This window comes from Hyperolius riggenbachi, chromosome 12, assembly GCF_040937935.1.
Source record: "Hyperolius riggenbachi isolate aHypRig1 chromosome 12, aHypRig1.pri, whole genome shotgun sequence".
NCBI lineage: Eukaryota > Metazoa > Chordata > Amphibia > Anura > Hyperoliidae > Hyperolius > Hyperolius riggenbachi.
Genome location: NC_090657.1, coordinates 158,978,381 through 158,997,979, shown reverse-complemented (window position 1 = coordinate 158,997,979; position 19,599 = coordinate 158,978,381). Strand labels below are relative to the sequence as shown.

The following is a 19,599-nucleotide window of genomic DNA, read 5'->3' as shown; positions in this document are numbered from 1 at the left end:
CGTTTCTGCGAGGCTGGTTGTGCGTTTCCATGACTTTTGTCTGATGTGTTTATGTTCCTCTACACAGGGAACCATCGCCTGATCTCAGTGTCTAGCATACTGGTATCCTAGCAGAGCAGTGAATTTCTCCAGGAAACAAGGACCCCCCTCCCCACAGGAGCGAACAGCAGTCAGTGAATTCACTCGCTAACATCCAAAATGACCAAAAACTGTGTATAAATCAGGGCGACCTCAGAAAGATTAGAGAAACAGTACAGAATCAGCACACAGGACCATGCTGGGCTATACATGGCTCAGGCACATTCAGCTGCTGGTGCACCACATGTCCCAGCATGCCTGGCAGCATCCACACACATCAGGCAGGGGACCATGCCGCACAGGACGATAGTCATTCCCCTGCAGCCTGAAGAGCTCTGTCATGTGCAAGTCACACTGGATCCGCCCTTTCCTCCATGACACAAGGCCCAGCCCCCTCTGCTGCAGCCAGGCTAAAAATAGCACGCTGCTCCCAGTTTACACAAGGAGGGGCCGCTCCACGCACTGCATGGGAAGCCAGCACTCGTCTCACACAATCCAGGAATACCCCGCACCGCCTGCTGGGGAGCACCACGCAGGGGGGACCTCACACCAAACAGGAGTGTCACACTGGGGACCCCAAACCACATAGGAGCACCAACCGTGGGGGGCACCGGACCACATGGGAGCACTATACAGGGGGCGCACAGGAGCACTGCACACGGGGGACACTGGACCACACGGGAGCGCTATGCATGAGGGACAACGGACCAAACGGAAGCACCATACAGGGGGACCCCAGACCATACGGGAGCACCATGCATAGGGGATACCGGACAATACGGGAGCACTATACAGGGGGACACCAGACCATAGAAGCACTGCACACGGGGGACACTGGACCACACAGGAGCGCTAAGCATGATGGACCTCAGACCATACAGGAGCACCATACGGGGGACCCCATACCATACGGAAGCACCACACATGGGGATACCGGATCACACAGGAGTGCTATAGATGGAAGTCACAATGGAGCAGGGCCGTGCTCCAACATCACATGAAGCAAGAACTGCCCATCACGTCACACAGCCACATGTGAGGTTACCAATGATGCCATTTGGTCAGAAGGTGAATTGTGTGCAAAGCTCAGAAACTGTACATTTGCTTGAATGGACAATGTTCAAACGATGAGTGCAATGGAGTCTAACTCCATCCAAATGTCTGTGTGAAGCGGCCCTAGGGCTGCTGGGCCACCTTCAAGGCGGAAGTCTGACTGACTGCCATCACTGCATACCTTCATCATGACATCATACTGTGTAGCCCTCTAAATAAAATCTACCCACTTACTAATTATTGACACTGGAAGATAGGACAAGAGAGTTGCACAGCAAATGTGGTACTATGGAGGTGCCCCAAAGTGACATCCAACCACTGCTATCCTCGTTAAAATCGCAATGTGAACCTCACTAATCACATGAACAATTGTGCCACATCATAAAGAACATGGGGCAGAGTGTGATCGTGCGTTGGATATCATAATATTTAGTGGAAGAGGGCTTAAATGACACTTGTAAGAAGATAGAGATATCAAAATAAAAAAGTTACCTGGGGCTTCTACTGGCCCCCTGCAGAAGTCCTGTGCCCATTCCATGCTAAACTGATCCTCCGGTCCTTCACCGTGGACCACTTTCGTTATCACCTACTTATGTCAACCGCCACTGTGCCCTGGCCACGCGCTTCCTTGTTCGCGCTGCTGTCGCAGGGAGCATCATGAGCAGTACGAGAAAACCTCGTACTGAGCAGTATGTTCCCAACGACAAACGAGGAGACATGTGGCCAGGGCCGTGCAAACGCAGTGGGCGGTGACATGCTGAGCTGCGGCAGGGGCCCAGAGGATCGTTTTGTCCCAAGACGGGCACAGGATGTCTGCAGGGGGCCAGTAGAAGCTCCAGGTAAGTTAAACACCTTTTTTAACCACTTACAGGTGAAAGTGTATAACAATACAGGTGTTTTTTTTTTTTTGCCAAGTCAGTTCCATAGGTGATCCTTTAATAAGAATGTACAGTAATAGGACAGCATGGAGGATTCCATCTTAAAGTGAACCTCCAGACTAAAAATAGACTCAGCAGCACTGAAAAGGCCTGGTGTTTCTTTAAAAGTTTCACAGCATCATAACTTTGTTTCTCTTATACAAGCCTCATTTTTATCTGCACAGAAGATGCTGTGCAAAGCATGATGGGATTTCTGATGTTCTCGTTCTGCTGTTTATTTTTTATTTTTTTTACATTTTGAATTTGACATTTTAAGCCTATCGCGCGCAACTGGGAGGGGTGATCAGGACACAGGACCGTTGGAACTGTGTCTCCTGCTCCTTCTACCTCAACCAAAAAGATGGCTGCCCCCATGACAAAGATGGCAGCCCCCATGAATCACAAACATTTGCCTGTTCTTTTAAAACAGGGTGGGTAAAAGATTTTATTACCTATCTATTCTTAACATAACTAATGTAACTTAATGACAGTATGTTTGATTAGGCTGAAGTTCACCTTTAAGGCCTCAGAGGTGCTGCATGGACAGAGCTGCCCAGAGCACTCAAGTCACAGTGACAGATACCAGCTACAGTCATCAGTGGGATTGCTGAATATGCCAGCTATTCGCAGAGGCTGTGCCAATGCAAAGACACCACAATTCAGTAACAATACATGCTATTGTCCCTGTCACATGTGTTACCTCCTACCACAGCCCCCATTCATCTGCACTCCAGACACTGAAAGGGGAGCTTGTGTACCGGCCCTGCAACACACTGCTATACACGCTGCAGAGTGCGCAAATCTGTGCAGACACCTTCCATACACAATGCAACCCTACACAGCTCGCAAAACTGTGCAGAGACACCTTCCATAGGCCCTGCAACGTAACGCTATACATACTGCAGACTGCGCAAATCTGTGCAGACACCTTCCATACACAACGCAACACACTACACAGTGCGCAACACTGTGCAGAGACACCTTCCATACACAATGCAATACACAATGCAACCAGGGCTGTGGAGTCGGAGCAATTTTTGGGTACCTGGAGTCGGGAAAAAATGCACCGACTCCAACTACTAATGAATTTTAACTGTAATTAAAATAAATATGATCAAATGTTCTAGTTCTCAGACCATAGTCAATTTATATATACACAGTAATAAAAACAAAGTTTGCTTTCCTAAAACAGAAAGAATTTGCAACAATTCAGGTTGGAGTGAGCTTGAGATGTCTCCCAGAGCAACACTGCTGAATATATGCAAATTAACCACTGTACCCTTAGGAGCTAAACACACCTCCAGAACCGCTGGAATGCAATGATGTGTCAGCTACAGAGCCATAATAATCAAACATGCAGACTGTTGCTCTGGGAGACATCTCAAGCTCACTCCAACCTGAATTATTGCAAATTCTTTCTGTTTTAGGAAAGCAAACTTTTGTTTTTCTTAACATCTTAGTAAGGGGGCTTTTAGGACCATTGTAGTCCCTTACACACTCCAATGAGTTCTGGGTCACCATGAGCTTGCTGGTTAGTCTATATACAGTTATAACTGCTTAGTCCACAAAAATGGAAAAAAAAAATAGTTACTTGTGCTGCTTCAATAAAGCAGTCCCCGTATTTTTTAAGTCAGATATACATATCAGATTGTGACTGTATATATGATATGTACACAGGAATCTCATCTATACTAAACAACATCTATGCTGTATGAATAAAGCCTGATGTGTAGCTGTGTAACTAATAGAGATGGAAATAATTTTGCGCTGATGCTGGTTTATGCAAATTTATGCATTCCCTTTGCTCATGAAATCAAATAATTTGATATGTTAAAATTTTAGTTATATGCTCCATTGTATTGCCTGAAGAAGTGCCTGAAGAAGTCTGATAGACCCACGAAACGCGTTGCAACCTTTTCAGAGTGTGTGAATAACTTTTTTTGTGCTTTATACCAACAACTTTCTTGTGTCTGCATTGAAGGGGTAAGTCCATCACTACCCACTTAATTTTAAACGTTTTTAAGTATTGTTTTACTCTTTTGGCGCCTCTTTACTGCTTCACGACCACTGAGAAGGTTGTGCACATTTAATACAGAGGTGTTGTCTATCACCCATAAACCTGGTTCAGATTGTACATGAAGAATGTGGAATGGAGGAGGAATCCCCTCATTCCCCTGTAGAGTACCTGCACATCACTCTTACGTGTACCCACAGTTACATTGCCTAGGGACTGATAGATGTTCTTTGTTTTTGTCTGTACCTTCTACAAGTACCCTTACCAAGGACTAGTTTTAAAAGTATTACAGGCAGAATATCGCCAGATGTCAAGGTAACTGATATTGTTTAAAAGGGAATAAACATGGCAGCCTCCATATTCCTCTCACTTCAGTGGTCTTAAATTCCTAAGCGTTGGCAGTTGAGATGCATTTCATGTTACATACTTTCAATCAACAAGATTATAATATTGAAATTAGAGGAGTCAGAGTCGAGGAGTCTGAGTTGGTGGAATCCTAACCTGAGGAGTCAGTGGATTTTTGTACCAACTCCACAGCCCTAATTGCAACACACTTCGCACTGCTCAAAACTGTGCAGACAACTTTTATAGGCCCTTCAACATAACACTATACACACTACGCAAATCTGTGCAGACACCTTCAATACACTACACACTGCGCAAAACTGTGCAGAGACACCTTCGTTAGGCCCTGCAACATAACGCTATACACACTGCAGACTGTGCAAATCTGTGCAGAGACACCTTCCATAGACCAGAACAAAGAGGCCCTGCAACACAACACTATAAAACTTCGGAGTGTGCAAAACTGTGCAGAGACCCATTCCATACACCTGGAGAGGGAGGCCCTGTAACAATGCTCTACACACTGCAGGGTGCGCAAATCTGTGCAAAGATCTGAAGGGAGATTGCCTGCAATACAATGCTATACACACACTGCGGAGTCAGCAAAACTGTGCAGAGACCCATTCCACACCCCTGTAAGGAGAGGCCCTGCAACACAACGCTGTACACACTGCTGAGTGCGCAAATCTGTGCAGACACCAGCCATACCCCTGGAGAGAGAGGACCTGCAATAACACTATACACACTGCGCAAATCTGTGCAGAGACCCATTCCATACACCTGGAGGGAGAGGCCCTGCAATACAACCAGGACTGTGGAGTTGGGGCAATTTTTGGGTACCTGGAGTCGGGAAAAAAAAAAATGCACAGACTCCGACACCTAATGAATTTAAACAGTAATTAAAATAGAAAATATGACAAAATGTTCTATTTCTCAGATAAGTCATCATAAATTATATACAGTAATAGCTGTGCTTGGCCCACAAAAATGAAATAAACCAATAGTTACTTGTGCTGCTTCAAAAAAAGCAGTCCCCATATTTGTAAAGTCAGGTATACAGGGGTTGGACAAAATAATGGAAACGCCTAACATTTTGGCATCATAATCTTTGAACATGTTTTAAGCAATTAAAACTTGAAAAATGTTAATTTTTTTGGTTTATTTTTGTTATTTTATATGTTTAATTAAAATAAAATTGTTCTTTAAAATTTAAACCAAAGTTGGTTATAATTTATAAAAATGGCAGATCTCAGACTTTCTAAAAGGCCAAATTGTTGGTGCTCATATGGCAGGCGCTACTGTAACAAACTGCCTGAATGCTTGGCATTTCTAGAGGTACTGTCTCAAAAGTAATGACTGAAAGAAGGAAAAAAACGTCCTCAGCAAAGGCAAAACACAGTCGTGGCTGAAAGTTGAAGTTGTCTGTGGGAGACTGTCGGACTCTAAGGGCTCTTTTCCACTATGAAATGCGATCGCGTTTCAATTTCCACCATGCGATTGCGCTACTATACTCATAGTCCAGCTCAATCGCATACAAAACGCGGCAGGACGACGATTGCGCTTTGACCAAAATCGCATCGCAATCGGATAGCACTAATGGAAATTGCTGCTGCAGTTTCCATTAGTTTAATGTACCTTGCGATTTGCGATCAGAAGCAAATCGCAGGCTAGTGGAAAAAGGCCCTAAATCAAATTGTTAGTAAAGCTCGCAAGACCACAGCTCCTAAAATCACTGCAGAGCTGAACTAACACCTACAGAACCCAGTTTCCACAAAAACTGTTTGTCGGGAGCTGCACAAATCTGGATTCCACGGAAGAACTGCAATTAGAAAACCTCTGCTCTCAAAGAAAGGTTTCAAAGAGTTTAGAGTTGTGTAGAAACCACCAGAATTGGTCCCTCAAGCAGTGGAAAAATGTGATTTTTCTCTGACGAATCATTTACCTCATTTCCAACCTCCGGCCGAGTGTACATTTGGAGACAGCCGAAAGAAGCATTTCATCCAGACTGCCTTCTCCCAACCGTAAAACATGGCAGGGGTTCTGTGATGATCTTGTGTGCCATTTCTTGGAAATCCACTGGGCCAATGATTTCCCTTCAAGGAAGAATTAACAGCCGAGACTATTTAGGAATTTTGGGCGACCAAGTTCATCTTATGGTTCAAGAACGGTTTCTGGAGGGGAATGCCATCTTTCAAGATGATAATGCCCCAATCCATACAGCTAGAATTGTTAAAGAATGGCACGAGGAACATTCTAATGAAGTTGAGCATCTCAACCGGCCACCACAATGCCCAGACCTCAACATTGAGCATTTATGGTCATTAGAGATTCAAGTAAGAAATCTATTTCTGCCGCCATCGTCTCTAAAAGAACTGGAGGGTGTTTTAACTGAAAAATGGGTTAAAATTCCTTTGGAAACAATTCACAATTTGTATGAATCAAAGCCTCGGAGAATTGAGGCTGTAATTCCCACAAAAGGTGGACCTACACCATATTAAAATATATTTTGCTGATTTTCAAGGTGTTTACATTATTTTGTCCAACCCCTGTACATATTGGATTGTGACTGTATATATGATGTGTACACAGGAATCTTTTATATATACTGTGACAATCCAGATCTGCTCCCGTTAGCGTACGCAGGAAGTACGGGCGCAGACGGACAACGAGACCGGTTGCTGGATCATCACTTTGTTGGCAGTGGTGGGATAGCACACCCCAAAACCAGGCATAACCAGCTTTTGGGAAATCAGAGTGCAAATATCTGACAAACTCAGTCTTTGCAACCAGAATAATAAGACAGTGGTCACTAAGTTTCCTGTCTTGCAGAACCAAAGTTCTGGGCACCAAACGGTACACATAGATAGCGAATAGATTGGTCTACATTTCCTAACTTTTTCTTTGCTATATCCTACTCTTCTCTTCTGAATGTCTGATTCAGTTCAGGATCACCCAAATTGGTCAGTTCCTGACTTGCAAGCCCTCTGCGAATCGTACGGCATTGCTGATTGCAACACAAACAAGGATGAGCTGGTGGCATTACCCCAGAGATGGAATCTTTGTCGCCACCTTGCTTATTTCCTATATTCCCTGCAATCCTGATACCCCTGGAGTGGTTGCCAAACCTGACCGGCGAGGATCTGCGCATATACCAGGAGTTCCAAGAATTTCAGCGCCAGCAGGAGGCAGAGGAGCTCCAGCGTGAAGCAGAGCACCAAGAGTGGCTGCGGCAGTTTGATCTCCAGGCCAAAGAGCGACGACGCCAGTTTGATCTCCAGGCCAAAGAGCGACGACGCCAGTGGGATCTCCAGGCCAAAGAGCGACGACGCCAGTGGGATCTCCAGGCCAAAGAGCGACGACGCCAGTGGGATCTCCAGGCCAAAGAGCGACGACGCCAGTGGGATCTCCAGGCCAAAGAGCGACGACGCCAGTGGGATCTCCAGGCCAACGAGCGACGACGCCAGTGGGATCTCCAGGCCAACGAGCGACAACTCCAGTGGGATCTCCAGGCCAACGAGCGACAACTCCAGGTGGAATTGGAGTTGGCCCAGCTAACCCAATCAAATCAGCGCTCTCCACTATGTGTTTCGGTGGAGAGATGCGAACCTCTACCCATGACCCCCACAGCGGAACTTCCTGTCATGGAAGAGGGCATGGAATGAGACTTTCCTGTACAGGTTCCTGTACCTGACAGCCAGAGAACCCTGGTGCTGGACAGTCACAGAACACTGTCCCAAGACTTGGAAGGAGGTAAGCCTACTGCATTCGCTCCTCCTGGTCCGGTGAGCTTTGTGCCACCGAAACCTGCAGCTGCTGCTATTGCTGCACCCCAGTCTGACACACCTGCCATGTGTAGTCTTTGTGGCGCGACCGGCCACATACAGTTCTTCTGCCCCAAGAGGAAGAGAACGACCGTCCCTAGCCCGAAGATGGCTAGCAATCCTGATCCGTCACCTGCATCACCCTCTGCACTGCCTGTCAGAGATGCTCTACGGTTCCGGAAATCATCACAGTGCTCCAGTGGACGACCAGATCATCTTTTGCTCCAGAAGCAGAGGTTTCCGTGGTCTGTTCCGACCTTGCCACAGAGGAAGATATTCTCTCAAGAAAGCTCCTCACCCTGACTGGAGTCAGGCCCAACCACTACAACCCTGTTATCCCAGGTCCCGAGAAGGCCGGATGGGGGGTGGGTTTTCCAGAGCGGGCTGTTGCTGAGTTTCCCTCTCCTCCTGTGCTTGGCACTGATCTAGGCACGCTTGTGTGCCCTTAGGAATTTTCTGCTGATATGCAGGAGTTCCCAGCAGGACTCCCTGGCAATCTACACTACTTTTTTCTATAGGCATTCTGGGGGGCATCCGAATAGCTGCAGAGAAGGTAGCGACTCCACTCACTTAGCACTTGGATGTCCCCTCTGGACCGTCCACCATGTAACTAATTATGTCCCATGCACTGTGTACTCACTACTAAATGTAATGTACATTACTGCTTGTGTTTTGCTGTACCATCACCGACCCTGTATGTGCCAAAAATAATTCCGGGTACAACCCGTTGTACTTGGCGAAATAAATGATTCTGATTCTAAACCAGCTGTCACAAGTGGTTCTAGTTCAGAAGGAAGTTACAGGAAGAGTCAACCAATGCTGGAGGACCCACTGGTGCTGAGCCAAGGAGCAGACTACAGAAAATGCCACAAATACTGGCGGACCCACTGGTGCTGGGCCAAGGAGCAGAGCTCTACAGAAAATGCCACAGATACTGGAGGACCCACTGGTACTGGGCAAAGGAGCAGAGCGCTACAGAAAATGCCACAGATACTGGAGGACACGCTGGTGCTGGTCCAAGGAGCAGAGCTCTACAGAAAATGCCCCAAATGCTAGGGATGGTCTGAATTGCAGATTTCTGATTCTGCGGAAAAGCCACATTCCGCCAAAGCAGATTTCCGCTATATTCCAATGGTATTTAGCAGTATTCAGATTTCCGTGGATTTTCATTTTTTCACGGAAATTTCCGCTTACCACACTACAAATCATTCTCTGATTGGCTTAAAAATTACTGACTATTAGTATGGCCGATTTTCGCTGAGATTTCCACTACAGCTTACCACAATACAAATTCCTCATCCTCTGACAGATTTCTCCGGAGTCTTCTGATTGGCTTAAAATTACACATTATCGGTATAGCCGAAATTTCCGACGAATTCTGCATGCCAATTTTCACGCTCCAAAGTGGAAATGTGGTTTCCGATCGGAAATCAGGAAATTTCCGTTCCACAGAATCTGAATGAACATCCCTAACAGATACTGGAGTACATATGGGCCAGAGCAGAACTGCTCCTCAAGGATTTCATCACACCAACCAATATAAAAATTGGCACCAGCAAAGCAGCTGACAGTGGCCAACCACACACGTACAGGAGGGATACTCACTATTGTGCGCAGTCGATGAGCTGATATTCATTCGACCTCTCGTAGCATGCCTTCACGCCTTCATCTTGCCAGAGTGCCTTTGTATGTTCATAGAACTCCTAGAAGACATAGAACAGATAGGGTCAAAAACACTGCATCAATGCGTTATGGAGCTCAACCCATCACTAAAACCTCAGATTAACAAACTAAAATTAATTTCTTGCAATATTAAAAGTGGACCTTGAGATTTGTTATCAAAAAGAACGTATCCAGTAAGAAGCAGCTATGAAGCAGGTTTTATTTACAAATCATACTTAGGGCCCATTCATGCTGGGGCAATTGCAGCTAACCTCTGGCAATCGCTAGCATCTAAAACCCTAGCGCAGTAATAACTAAATGGCAGTGATCTCACTGCCGTGATCGCAAACTATTCGCAATTAGCAGTGATTGCCAAACGCACTACCTGCAGCATTTTCTCGCAATTTCAGAGCGATCGCGATTACAATGCTAAAAAAGAGCTAATCGCGATCGATCAAAAAGCTAAAGAGTGTACAATGTTTTTACCGCCTTAAATCGTGGTAAAATCAGCAGTGCAAAGCGCTAGGGCTAATCACTAGCATTTTCCGTTTGCAAGAGAGAACGGGCCCTAAAAGGGCCCATATACTGGTTGATTTCAGCCATCGATCGATCCTATGGAATCAATCAGAAATCTTCCAAATCAGCAAATCGATTTCGATCAATTTGATCTGACAGGATGGAAAATGTAGGTCAATCTGCTGCTGGTAGCAGATCGATGGCCCATAGAATTGCATTGGATCTAATGGTGCAATAATGCATTTAGATTTTTCCATAGATTTCCAATAGATTTCATTCTGATTTCCAGTAGATTCTGAAATCTACTGGAAATCTGTTCCTAGTGTGTGGCACACATGAGATAGATTCCTGTCAGATTTGACTTGACAGGCATCTGACAGAAATCTGATGGTCGAATCTGCTCCAAATCTATAAGTGTATAGCCACCTTAAAGGTTGGATAAATACTAGTAAAGTTGGCAAATACTAGTAAAGTTGGAAGTCACCGAGGAGCAGATGAAAATAAAATGTGATTTACGATAAAAACCACTGCGTGTTTGTTGCATTATTACAGGAACCCTGAAATCAGTTTAAATAGATTAGGATACATGAGCTGAACAGCCAATGCAGTAATCAGTAAGGGCCGGTACACACAGTTTAAGTGAGAAGTGATATGGAGGCCAACACATGTATTTCCTATTAAACAATGCACATTGCCTTGCTGTCCTGCTGATCCTCTAAACCTTTAGCCATAGCCTGTGAACAAGCATGTAGATCAGGTGCTCTGACTAAAGTGTGACAAGATTAGCTGCATGCTTGTTTCAGGTGTGCGATTCAGATACTACTGCAGCCAAAGAGCATCAGGACAGCCAGGTAACTGGTATGGTTTATGGCTGGGATAGAACTTGTCTGTGTGCGCTTTCTGCACAAGAAAACGGAAAACCAATGTTAATCAATAGGCTAGTGCACACTGGAACGCATTTTTCCTATGCACCAAATAAAATAAAAAAACAAACAAACAAAACCTGAGAGCAGTGAAGAACTGTCTGCATTTTTTTTTCTATTACTGTATTTTTTGGACTATAAAACGTTTTCTCCCACAAAAGTGGGGAAAGTCGCTGCGTCTTATGCTGGGAATACACGAGATTTTTCATCAGCTTTACTGTCCAATCCTTTTTCCAACCGATTTGCTGATCAAATTCCATTCACTTCTATGAGAAATCGATCAGAAAAACGATCAGAAAATCGGATTGAACCTGTCGGAAATTATCCATCAAGCCATCTATGCCAAAAAAAATCTCATGGTGTATTCCCAGCATTATAGACCAAATGCAGGGGGTTCCTGACTTGTGAACGCCTGCCAATACCAACCTCCAACCCGCCGCAATGTCGGGGCTCCCTGCACTGTACCCATGCAGAGGAGGAAACAGGGGGACAAGAGGTACAATTCACAAGATGGCCATTCACTGTGAGTGCAACATACATACATACATACATACATCCATACTATTCAGGGCTGTGGAGTCGGTACAAAAATCCGACTCAGACGCCTCAGGTTAGGATTCCAGAGACTCAGAGACTCCGACTCCTAATTTGCATATTAAAATGTTGATTGAAAGTATGTAACATGAAATGCATCTCTTAACTGCCAAAGCTTAGGAATTTTAAAATACAACTGAAGTGAGAGGGATATGGAGGCTGCTATATTTATTCCCTTTTAAACAATACCAGTTACCTGGCTAGCCAGCAGATGATCTGCCTCTAATACTTTTAGTCAGACTAAAACTAGTCCTTGGTAAGAGTACTTGTAGAAGACAGGAACCAAGAACATCTATCAGGCCATAGGCAATGTAACTGTGGGTACATGTAAGAGTGATGTGCAGGTACTCTGCAGGAGATTGAGGGGATTCTTCCTGTATTACACATTCTTCAGGTACAATCTTAACCAGGTTTATGGGTGATGGACAATACCTCTGTGTTCAATGTGCACAACATTCTCAGTGGATTCCCTGCTACTCTGTAGAGAGTGCATATGTAGAGTATAGTACTACTGTGTAACAAAGTAAACCTGAGACAGATGAAATTAAAGTTTTATACATACATGGGGCTTCCTCCATCCCTCTTCAGGCTAATCAGTCCCTCACTGTCCTCATCCGCCACCCGGGCAGTCAGTCAGTCAGACCCCTAGATCGGCGGCAGCCCGCAGGGATATGAGAGGGGAGCAATGTGTGGTAATGCGCCATAGACTTCAAAATACAGGAAGTGACATTGTCACGTTCTGTATTTGAAGTCTATGGTGCAATACTGCACATCTCTCCCCTGTCCCCTATCCCTGCGGGCTGCCGCCGATCTAGGGGTCTGACTGATTGCCTGGGCAGGCGAGCAGCGTTGCGGGAGCTAGCGGCAGCTATGCAGAAGGAGATTCGCGCTAATGAGTAAGTACATACATACTCATTACAAAGCTTGTGAAGAGCATAGCGCGCAGCGGGCGGTTTCACGCACCTCCCAGGGGATCCAGACGCCGGCAGCCATTCTACTTTCTGTCCCATGTCTCTGCATTGCTTGAGTGAGATAGTTTGTCACCATGATGACAGACTGCGATCTCACTAAAGGGTTACAGCATCACCCGGAGGCAGAACTGCAGCACTGGATCCCAGAGAGGTAAGTGCAGGGGCTGCTGCAGATCGCTCTGCAGTTGTTTTTTTAAGGTTTTAGGGTCTGAAAGTCTGCAAAAAAATTGCACCACTTCTAGATCCTAAAATCTGGAAAGAATCAGAACACCAGGGAGGCTAATATAACCTAAAACACAATGCCCATATAACATGCTACCCCACCTCGTGTCCCCCCTCCCATTCCTGTAGATTGTAAGCTCACAATGACAGGGCTCTTTGACCCTTTTGTATCTTGGAATATTATTAGTTTCATAGCTTGCACTCTGTTAAACAATTTATTCATCATGTTACAATTGTTACTATAATCAACTATATTTTGTACTGGTGATCATATATTTTGTACCAGTGTCATTTGGTCTATACCAGACTTTGCCAACCTTTTTAACTTTGAGGAACTCTCCAAATAAATTTTTGGATCAAGGAAACCCTGCATTCATTCTGCACAAAAGTAGATGGCTGTTTATTTTACTACCCCCTATTGCACTGCCCCTCATTATATTGTCTACTTGTTCTAGCACTTATTGATATGCTTATTATTTTGACCCTTGATTCAGTGCTTCTTTTTACAATACCCCTATTATATTGTGCTCTATCATCAGCAATATACAAGCCCTCATCAGAGACTACCCTACACATCTATGTACAAGCTCCGCAGAGATTTCCGACAAATCAGCAATGTACAAGCCCTCAGAAATTCCTCTACACATCAGCGATGTATAAGCTCATCCGAGAGTCCCCTACACTTCAGCAATGTACAAGCTCTCATCAGAGATTCCTCTACACATCAGTGATATACAAACCCTCAGAGCGTCCCCTACACATCAGCAATGTAACCCATTACATATTAGTGTGTATTTTTTTTTTTATGAATTTATATATTGTCTTGGAACAATTAATCAACTGATCACTAAAAAGGAAATCAGCATGCTGGAAACAGTGTCAGCTCACGTATATGAGTCCCAGCTTAGCAAGAGCAAGCAACCTACCACTAAACCCCCTTTGTTCCATACAGCGCAAAATTATCCAAGACTTGTTGCGCATGCTACGTGTTGGCCTGTCCATGCTAAGTATCTAGCGTGTACAGTGGCCCAGATGTACATGACAGAGTGCATTCTATTACCACTCCCCTCGACATTACTTCCCCACCCCCTCTCCATAGCAACAGAGTGCATAATGAGGCCCTCACTTCATAAGCAGTCTGTACATCACTCAGTTGTAGCGTGGCCACAATATCTGTGCGTGACTATGCACTGCAAGTCTCATATTTGTGATGACAGCGTTTCACCAGCAGGAGGGGCTCTTAAATCCTGCTTTTAGTGGCATTTGCTATTTAATTTTTTTTCTTTTTTGCCTTTTATTTTACAAACAGAAAACCCAAACAATGCCTGCAGGTTTCCAGAGAAACCAGGTAAGAGCAGATATGACGGTAAAAACAGCGGGAGAAATACCTGAGCGAGGAAACAGGCTGATAATGTTACCCGTCTACAGGAGCAGAGAGGTATAATGTGTGACAGCATTGCCAAGCCATACAAGTAGATTATAACTTGTATATTGCAGTATTATACTAAACTGGTTATATCCTTTATAATCAAAATAAAAAAACCAAAACAAAACAAGCAGCAGAGAGCTGGACAAATGCCCCGTTGCATGGGCCAGCTGTGCTAGTCACTGCAGTACTGCCCGCTTCTGCTTCCCTCTGAATTCATCAGCTGGTGGGCGGATCAATCATGTTTGGTCACGTGACAGACAGTGGGATGCAAACTACATTTTCCAGCATCCCCACTTTACAGAAGAAATAATCTATCTATGTGAGGCAGTGGAAGTATCTCACCTACAGTGCTGATAACGAAGTAAAAGGCCAGGCACCCACTACAGATTATGAATGCCTTTGCTAGTTTTGTATATCAACTTCTTAAGATTTCTGATGGCTTTCGTAGAGATTTTATCTCTAGTGATTAGCCTAATCACAATGGCTCCTGTGGTTGCATCTGCATCGACTTTCATTGCACTTTTTGGAATCACCAGTAATCGTTGTCAATCTAAAAGCACTGCTGGAATCATTCTAGTGGACCACAGCCCATAAAATGTGGACACGGGGGGGTGCACAGCCGCAGGCAAGTAGCTTCTTCACAGTAGCACAAATGACAGGGAGGGTTCACACTGAACTTTTCCATGTTCAAATTCCCAATCAAATTCTTGGACGCATGCATATTTTCTCACGCTTTTCTTACCGTAGCTAAAGAAAAGTCAATGGGAAGTACGCATACTATTGGCAGATTTACTTTTCTGCCTATGCCATAACAAATGCAATTTCACAAATTTCAGAAGTGTGCTTCTCCACTGACGTTCAGTAGATGTCCGTTGAGTGCATTTTAGCACGTTCACAAGTCAGTTTTAATGAAGTGTGAACCCCGCCTAATAAGTCTTATCACTTGGCTCTGCTTTGGGAAAAGTCCGTGTACAGAGCGGGGTAGAATCGGTTTCCCATAACTGTCACCACTGGGGGCATCCCTGCATTTCATGTGACAGAGCAGGAAGTGGTAATCCCCCCATACAGAGACAACATTACCCAAAGAGGAGACACGGGACAATAAAAGCCTGCATGCAAGCCACTGTTATCTGTAGGGAAGCAAATCATTTCTCCCAACGTTCAAAATTCATATACAAGTTATGTAGCTTGAAACTGGCAATTTGTATTGGCCCAATTTTAAGCTGCATGAAATTTGAATGTTAGGGGAAATGATTTGCATCTCAATCACAAAAGGATTCAGATGAAATGGGGCCTGCTGGGGAGGGGAAGACCTGGACAATCACAGCGTGGTTCACTCACTGTGTACGTATTAGCACGCCGCTGGTGAGCTGGGCACAGGGCGATCCTAATGACTGCTCTCCCTACTGCCACTCAAATTCCCAGCAGCGTAAATACTATTCCCCCTCCCGAGTTGTAGCAAGAAGTAATTTGGGGTCTGGAGATTGCCAAAACCCAGAATTATCCTTGCACAGGGCGCAGACTATAGAATTTGTGCAATGGTGGCGCCCAGCTTTAGCACCAAAACCACCTGCTTCACAGTTCACACGTGGTGCAACAACAAAGTCCTCACAACATGGCAGAGAGATCTCATGGCAGATATAAGGCTGAGGGTTTTTTTTTTTAATTAAACTTTAAAGTGTGCCAGAGACAGGGCCACAGGAATAAAATACATGAGTGGGGCTTCCTCCAGCCCCCTCCGCTCCCACGCCGTCCTCTTCTGGCTCCCAGTTCAACTGCAACTGGCCCCGGAAAGTGCTCCGCAAGCACTCCCGCTGAGTTCACGTTGCTGGGAGCGCTCTGCGCCTTTTCAGAATTACTGACCAGGCGCAGACCGCTCCCAGCGATGGGAGCGAGACGGGAGCGTGCCGGGCCAGACTGCGCATGCGCCAACTGGGCCAGACTTATGAATTTTCCAGGGCCAGTTGCAGGCGAATGGAGGGGCAGAAGAGGAAGAAAGGAGAGATCAGGTCAGAGGGGGCTGGAGGAAGCCCCATGTAGGTGTATTTTTATGTGACCCCGTCTGTGGCACACAGTTTAAAGGGAACCCTAAACTGAGAAGGATATGGATTTTTCTTTTTAACAATACCAGTTTCCTGACTCTCCTGCTGATCCTGCGTCTCTAATACTTTTAGCCACAGCCCCTCAACAAGCATGCAGAGGTGACTGAAGTTTGACTAGATTATAGCTGCATGCTTGTTTCAGGGTTGTGACACTACTGCAGCCAAATAGATCAGCAGGGCTGCCAGGCAACTGGTATTGTTTAAAAAGAAACATCCATATCCCTCTCTGTTTAGGTGCCCTTTAAAGGACAACTGGAGCAAGAGTGATATGAAGGCTGCCATATTTATTTCCTTCTGAGCAATACCAGTTGCTTGGCTGTCCTGCTGATCCTCTGCCTCTAATACATTTAGCCATAGCCCCTGAACAAGCATGCAGCAGATCAGGCGTTTTTCACATTGTCCTATATGACAACATTAGTTGAATGCTTGTGTGATTCAGACACTACTGCAGCCAAAGACATCAGCAAGACAGTCAACTGGTATGGTTTAAAAATAAATAAGCCAGCCACACACTGAAGCCTGGTACACACTTTCAATTATGATTGGCCAATCACTGACCAATTTTGCCACCTTCATGTAGTATGACAGATTTTGACTACTATGAGCAGCAGATTGTGTAGTAAACCCTCATACATGAAAGTGGTAAAATTAGTCAGTGATTGGCCTATCATTATTGAAAGTGTACACACATTACATTTTAATTGGCTGATAATTGGCCTATTTTACCACGTCGATGTAGAATGAGAGCCAACAGATTTCAAATACTGTGAACAGATTGTGTAGGCACATTCCCATATTACATGTAGGTGGTAAAATTAGACAATGATTGGCCAATCAAAATTGAATGTGTATACGCACCTTAAGAGAGTTGCGTGTGATCAGTGTGTATCGATCACGTAATTCACACACACAAGAAGCAATATCAACAATTATTGAAATGTATATAGATCCATGTTCTGCTGAAAATCTCTCTCATTCAACCAATGCTAAAAAGTTTATGTTGGGACAAGCTTTGATTGATGTAAGATGATTAGTTTCAAGGACAATTGAAGTGTTAAGAATATGGAGGCTGCCATATTTACTTCCTTTTAAACAATACCAGTTACCTGGCTCTCCTGCTTATCTACAGTATTTGGCTGTAGTAGTGTCTCAATTACACCAGAAACAAGCATGCAGCTAATCTTGCCAGATTGGTGTAATGTCAGAAACGCTTGATCTGCTGCATGCTTGTTCAGGGTCTATGACTAAAAGTATTAGAGGCAGAGGGATCAGCAGGACAGCCAGGCAACTGGTATTGCTTAAAAGGGAATAAAATATGGCTGCCTCCACAACTCCCACTTCAGTTGCCCTTTAAAAAGAAATACAAATGGCAGCCTCCATATCACTCTCAGGTCAATCGTCCTTTAAATAATGCCCATTCCCTGGTTGTCCTGCCGATCCTCTGCCAGTAATACATTAATGCGAGCCACGCACACCAAAAAAAGTGATCAAATTTTACGGAAATCACAAAAACTTTTTATTCATTTCAGCAATCTGATCATATTTACTTCCGCCTCCCCCCCCCCCCCCCCCAATTAAGTCAGATTGGGTGTGATGGATTTTTCTCAATTTTTTAATATAATTAAATGGTGTAAGTGCCCTTTTCTACTATCACAAAAGAAAATCACAATGCAATCGCACAAAAAAATAAAAATAAAATAATCACTCTAAAAAGCGATTGAGCAAAAAAAACAAATCGTGATAGTGGAAAATACTTTGCAACTCCTATGTTCAAACACCACCCCTCCCCCCCCAGCAGTTTGTGGTTTTAAGCAAATCCCCTGCAATGGAAAAGGTCCCTAAGGTAGATCGTCAATTTTTTTAGACCCAAGCTTTTTATTTTTCAGTTTTTAAAACTTATTTCATAACTAGTACAAAGGCCCGGCCATTGAAAAAGTGGTGCTTGGCCTCGGCTGTGACGATCCTGCTATGCGGGCATGGCTGCTTTCCACACGCCGCGACCTATGCACGCTCACAAGTCCATGTATGCCTGCCCCCCCACCGCCCCCGCGTGCTGTGCCAGGCACGACACAGGACAGGGACATTATTATATAGGATTGACGAAAACAAATCCAATACAGGTGTGTGACACATTGTAACATTTGAAAATCTGAGCAATCAATTAGAAAAATTAACGTCAATTCTTGAATTAAAAGTATAAAAAAACTGTATGGTGTGTGGGCACCTTAAAGCTGCCTATACATCTAGCCATGTAGGGACAGATCGCCGAAGAGACGTCTCTCTCTGATCGAAACTGATTGGAGAGAGATCTGTTGGCTGTCCATACACTGCGGGCCGATTCCCGATACATGTCAGAATGAAACATTTCAGAAATCAGCCTTGATCACTCTCCCAGCCACTGCCTCCCCCACCCAAATTGTTATATGTGCAACAACTAAGGGCCCGTTCAGACTGCACGCGTTTCCAGCCGCGTTTTGGAAACGCGTGCGGGGGGCCGACACGCAGGACATCAGACAGTGCATAGAGTGCACTGTCTGATGTTCACTCTGCATGCGTTCCGGACCTATGCGGTCCGGGAACGCATGCAGCACGCAGATTTTACAAAAACGCGCGGCTGTCCCATTCACTTTTCAGTGATGGGATCAGCCACGCAACGCATACGAACGCGGATGGCGTGCGTTCGTACGCGTTGCGTTCTGCATGCGTGGCCGTCCGTTTTGCAGTCTGAACTGGCCCTTAGTCTCACTTTTTTCTTGTGTGCAAGTCAGACTCTGCTGCAGTCCAAGAGATCAGCAGGATGCCAAGCAACTGCAGTGTTCTCCCCAGAAATTTTTTCTAGCAGTGTGGCATGAAAAAGTAGTCGGGTGGGGCGTGATAACAGAATGCAGGGCCGGCGCTTCTCTGCATACAGCAGAGAAGATGAGCCGATGACAGCCGGGTGGTCACCAAAAC

General features: G+C 45.0%; 1 protein-coding gene across 6 annotated transcripts in view; it reads right to left on the bottom strand.

The window, feature by feature from the left end:
• Nucleotides 1-19,599, bottom strand: part of GNAS (GNAS complex locus) — a 387,899-nt gene that overhangs the window by 42,032 nt on the left and 326,268 nt on the right. For all 6 annotated transcript variants that reach the window (XM_068263837.1, XM_068263836.1, XM_068263838.1 and 3 more), the window contains one exon: nucleotides 9,834-9,931. In XM_068263837.1, coding sequence (XP_068119938.1) covers nucleotides 9,834-9,931 — 98 coding nt within the window. The remainder of the gene's footprint in view (nucleotides 1-9,833; nucleotides 9,932-19,599) is intronic.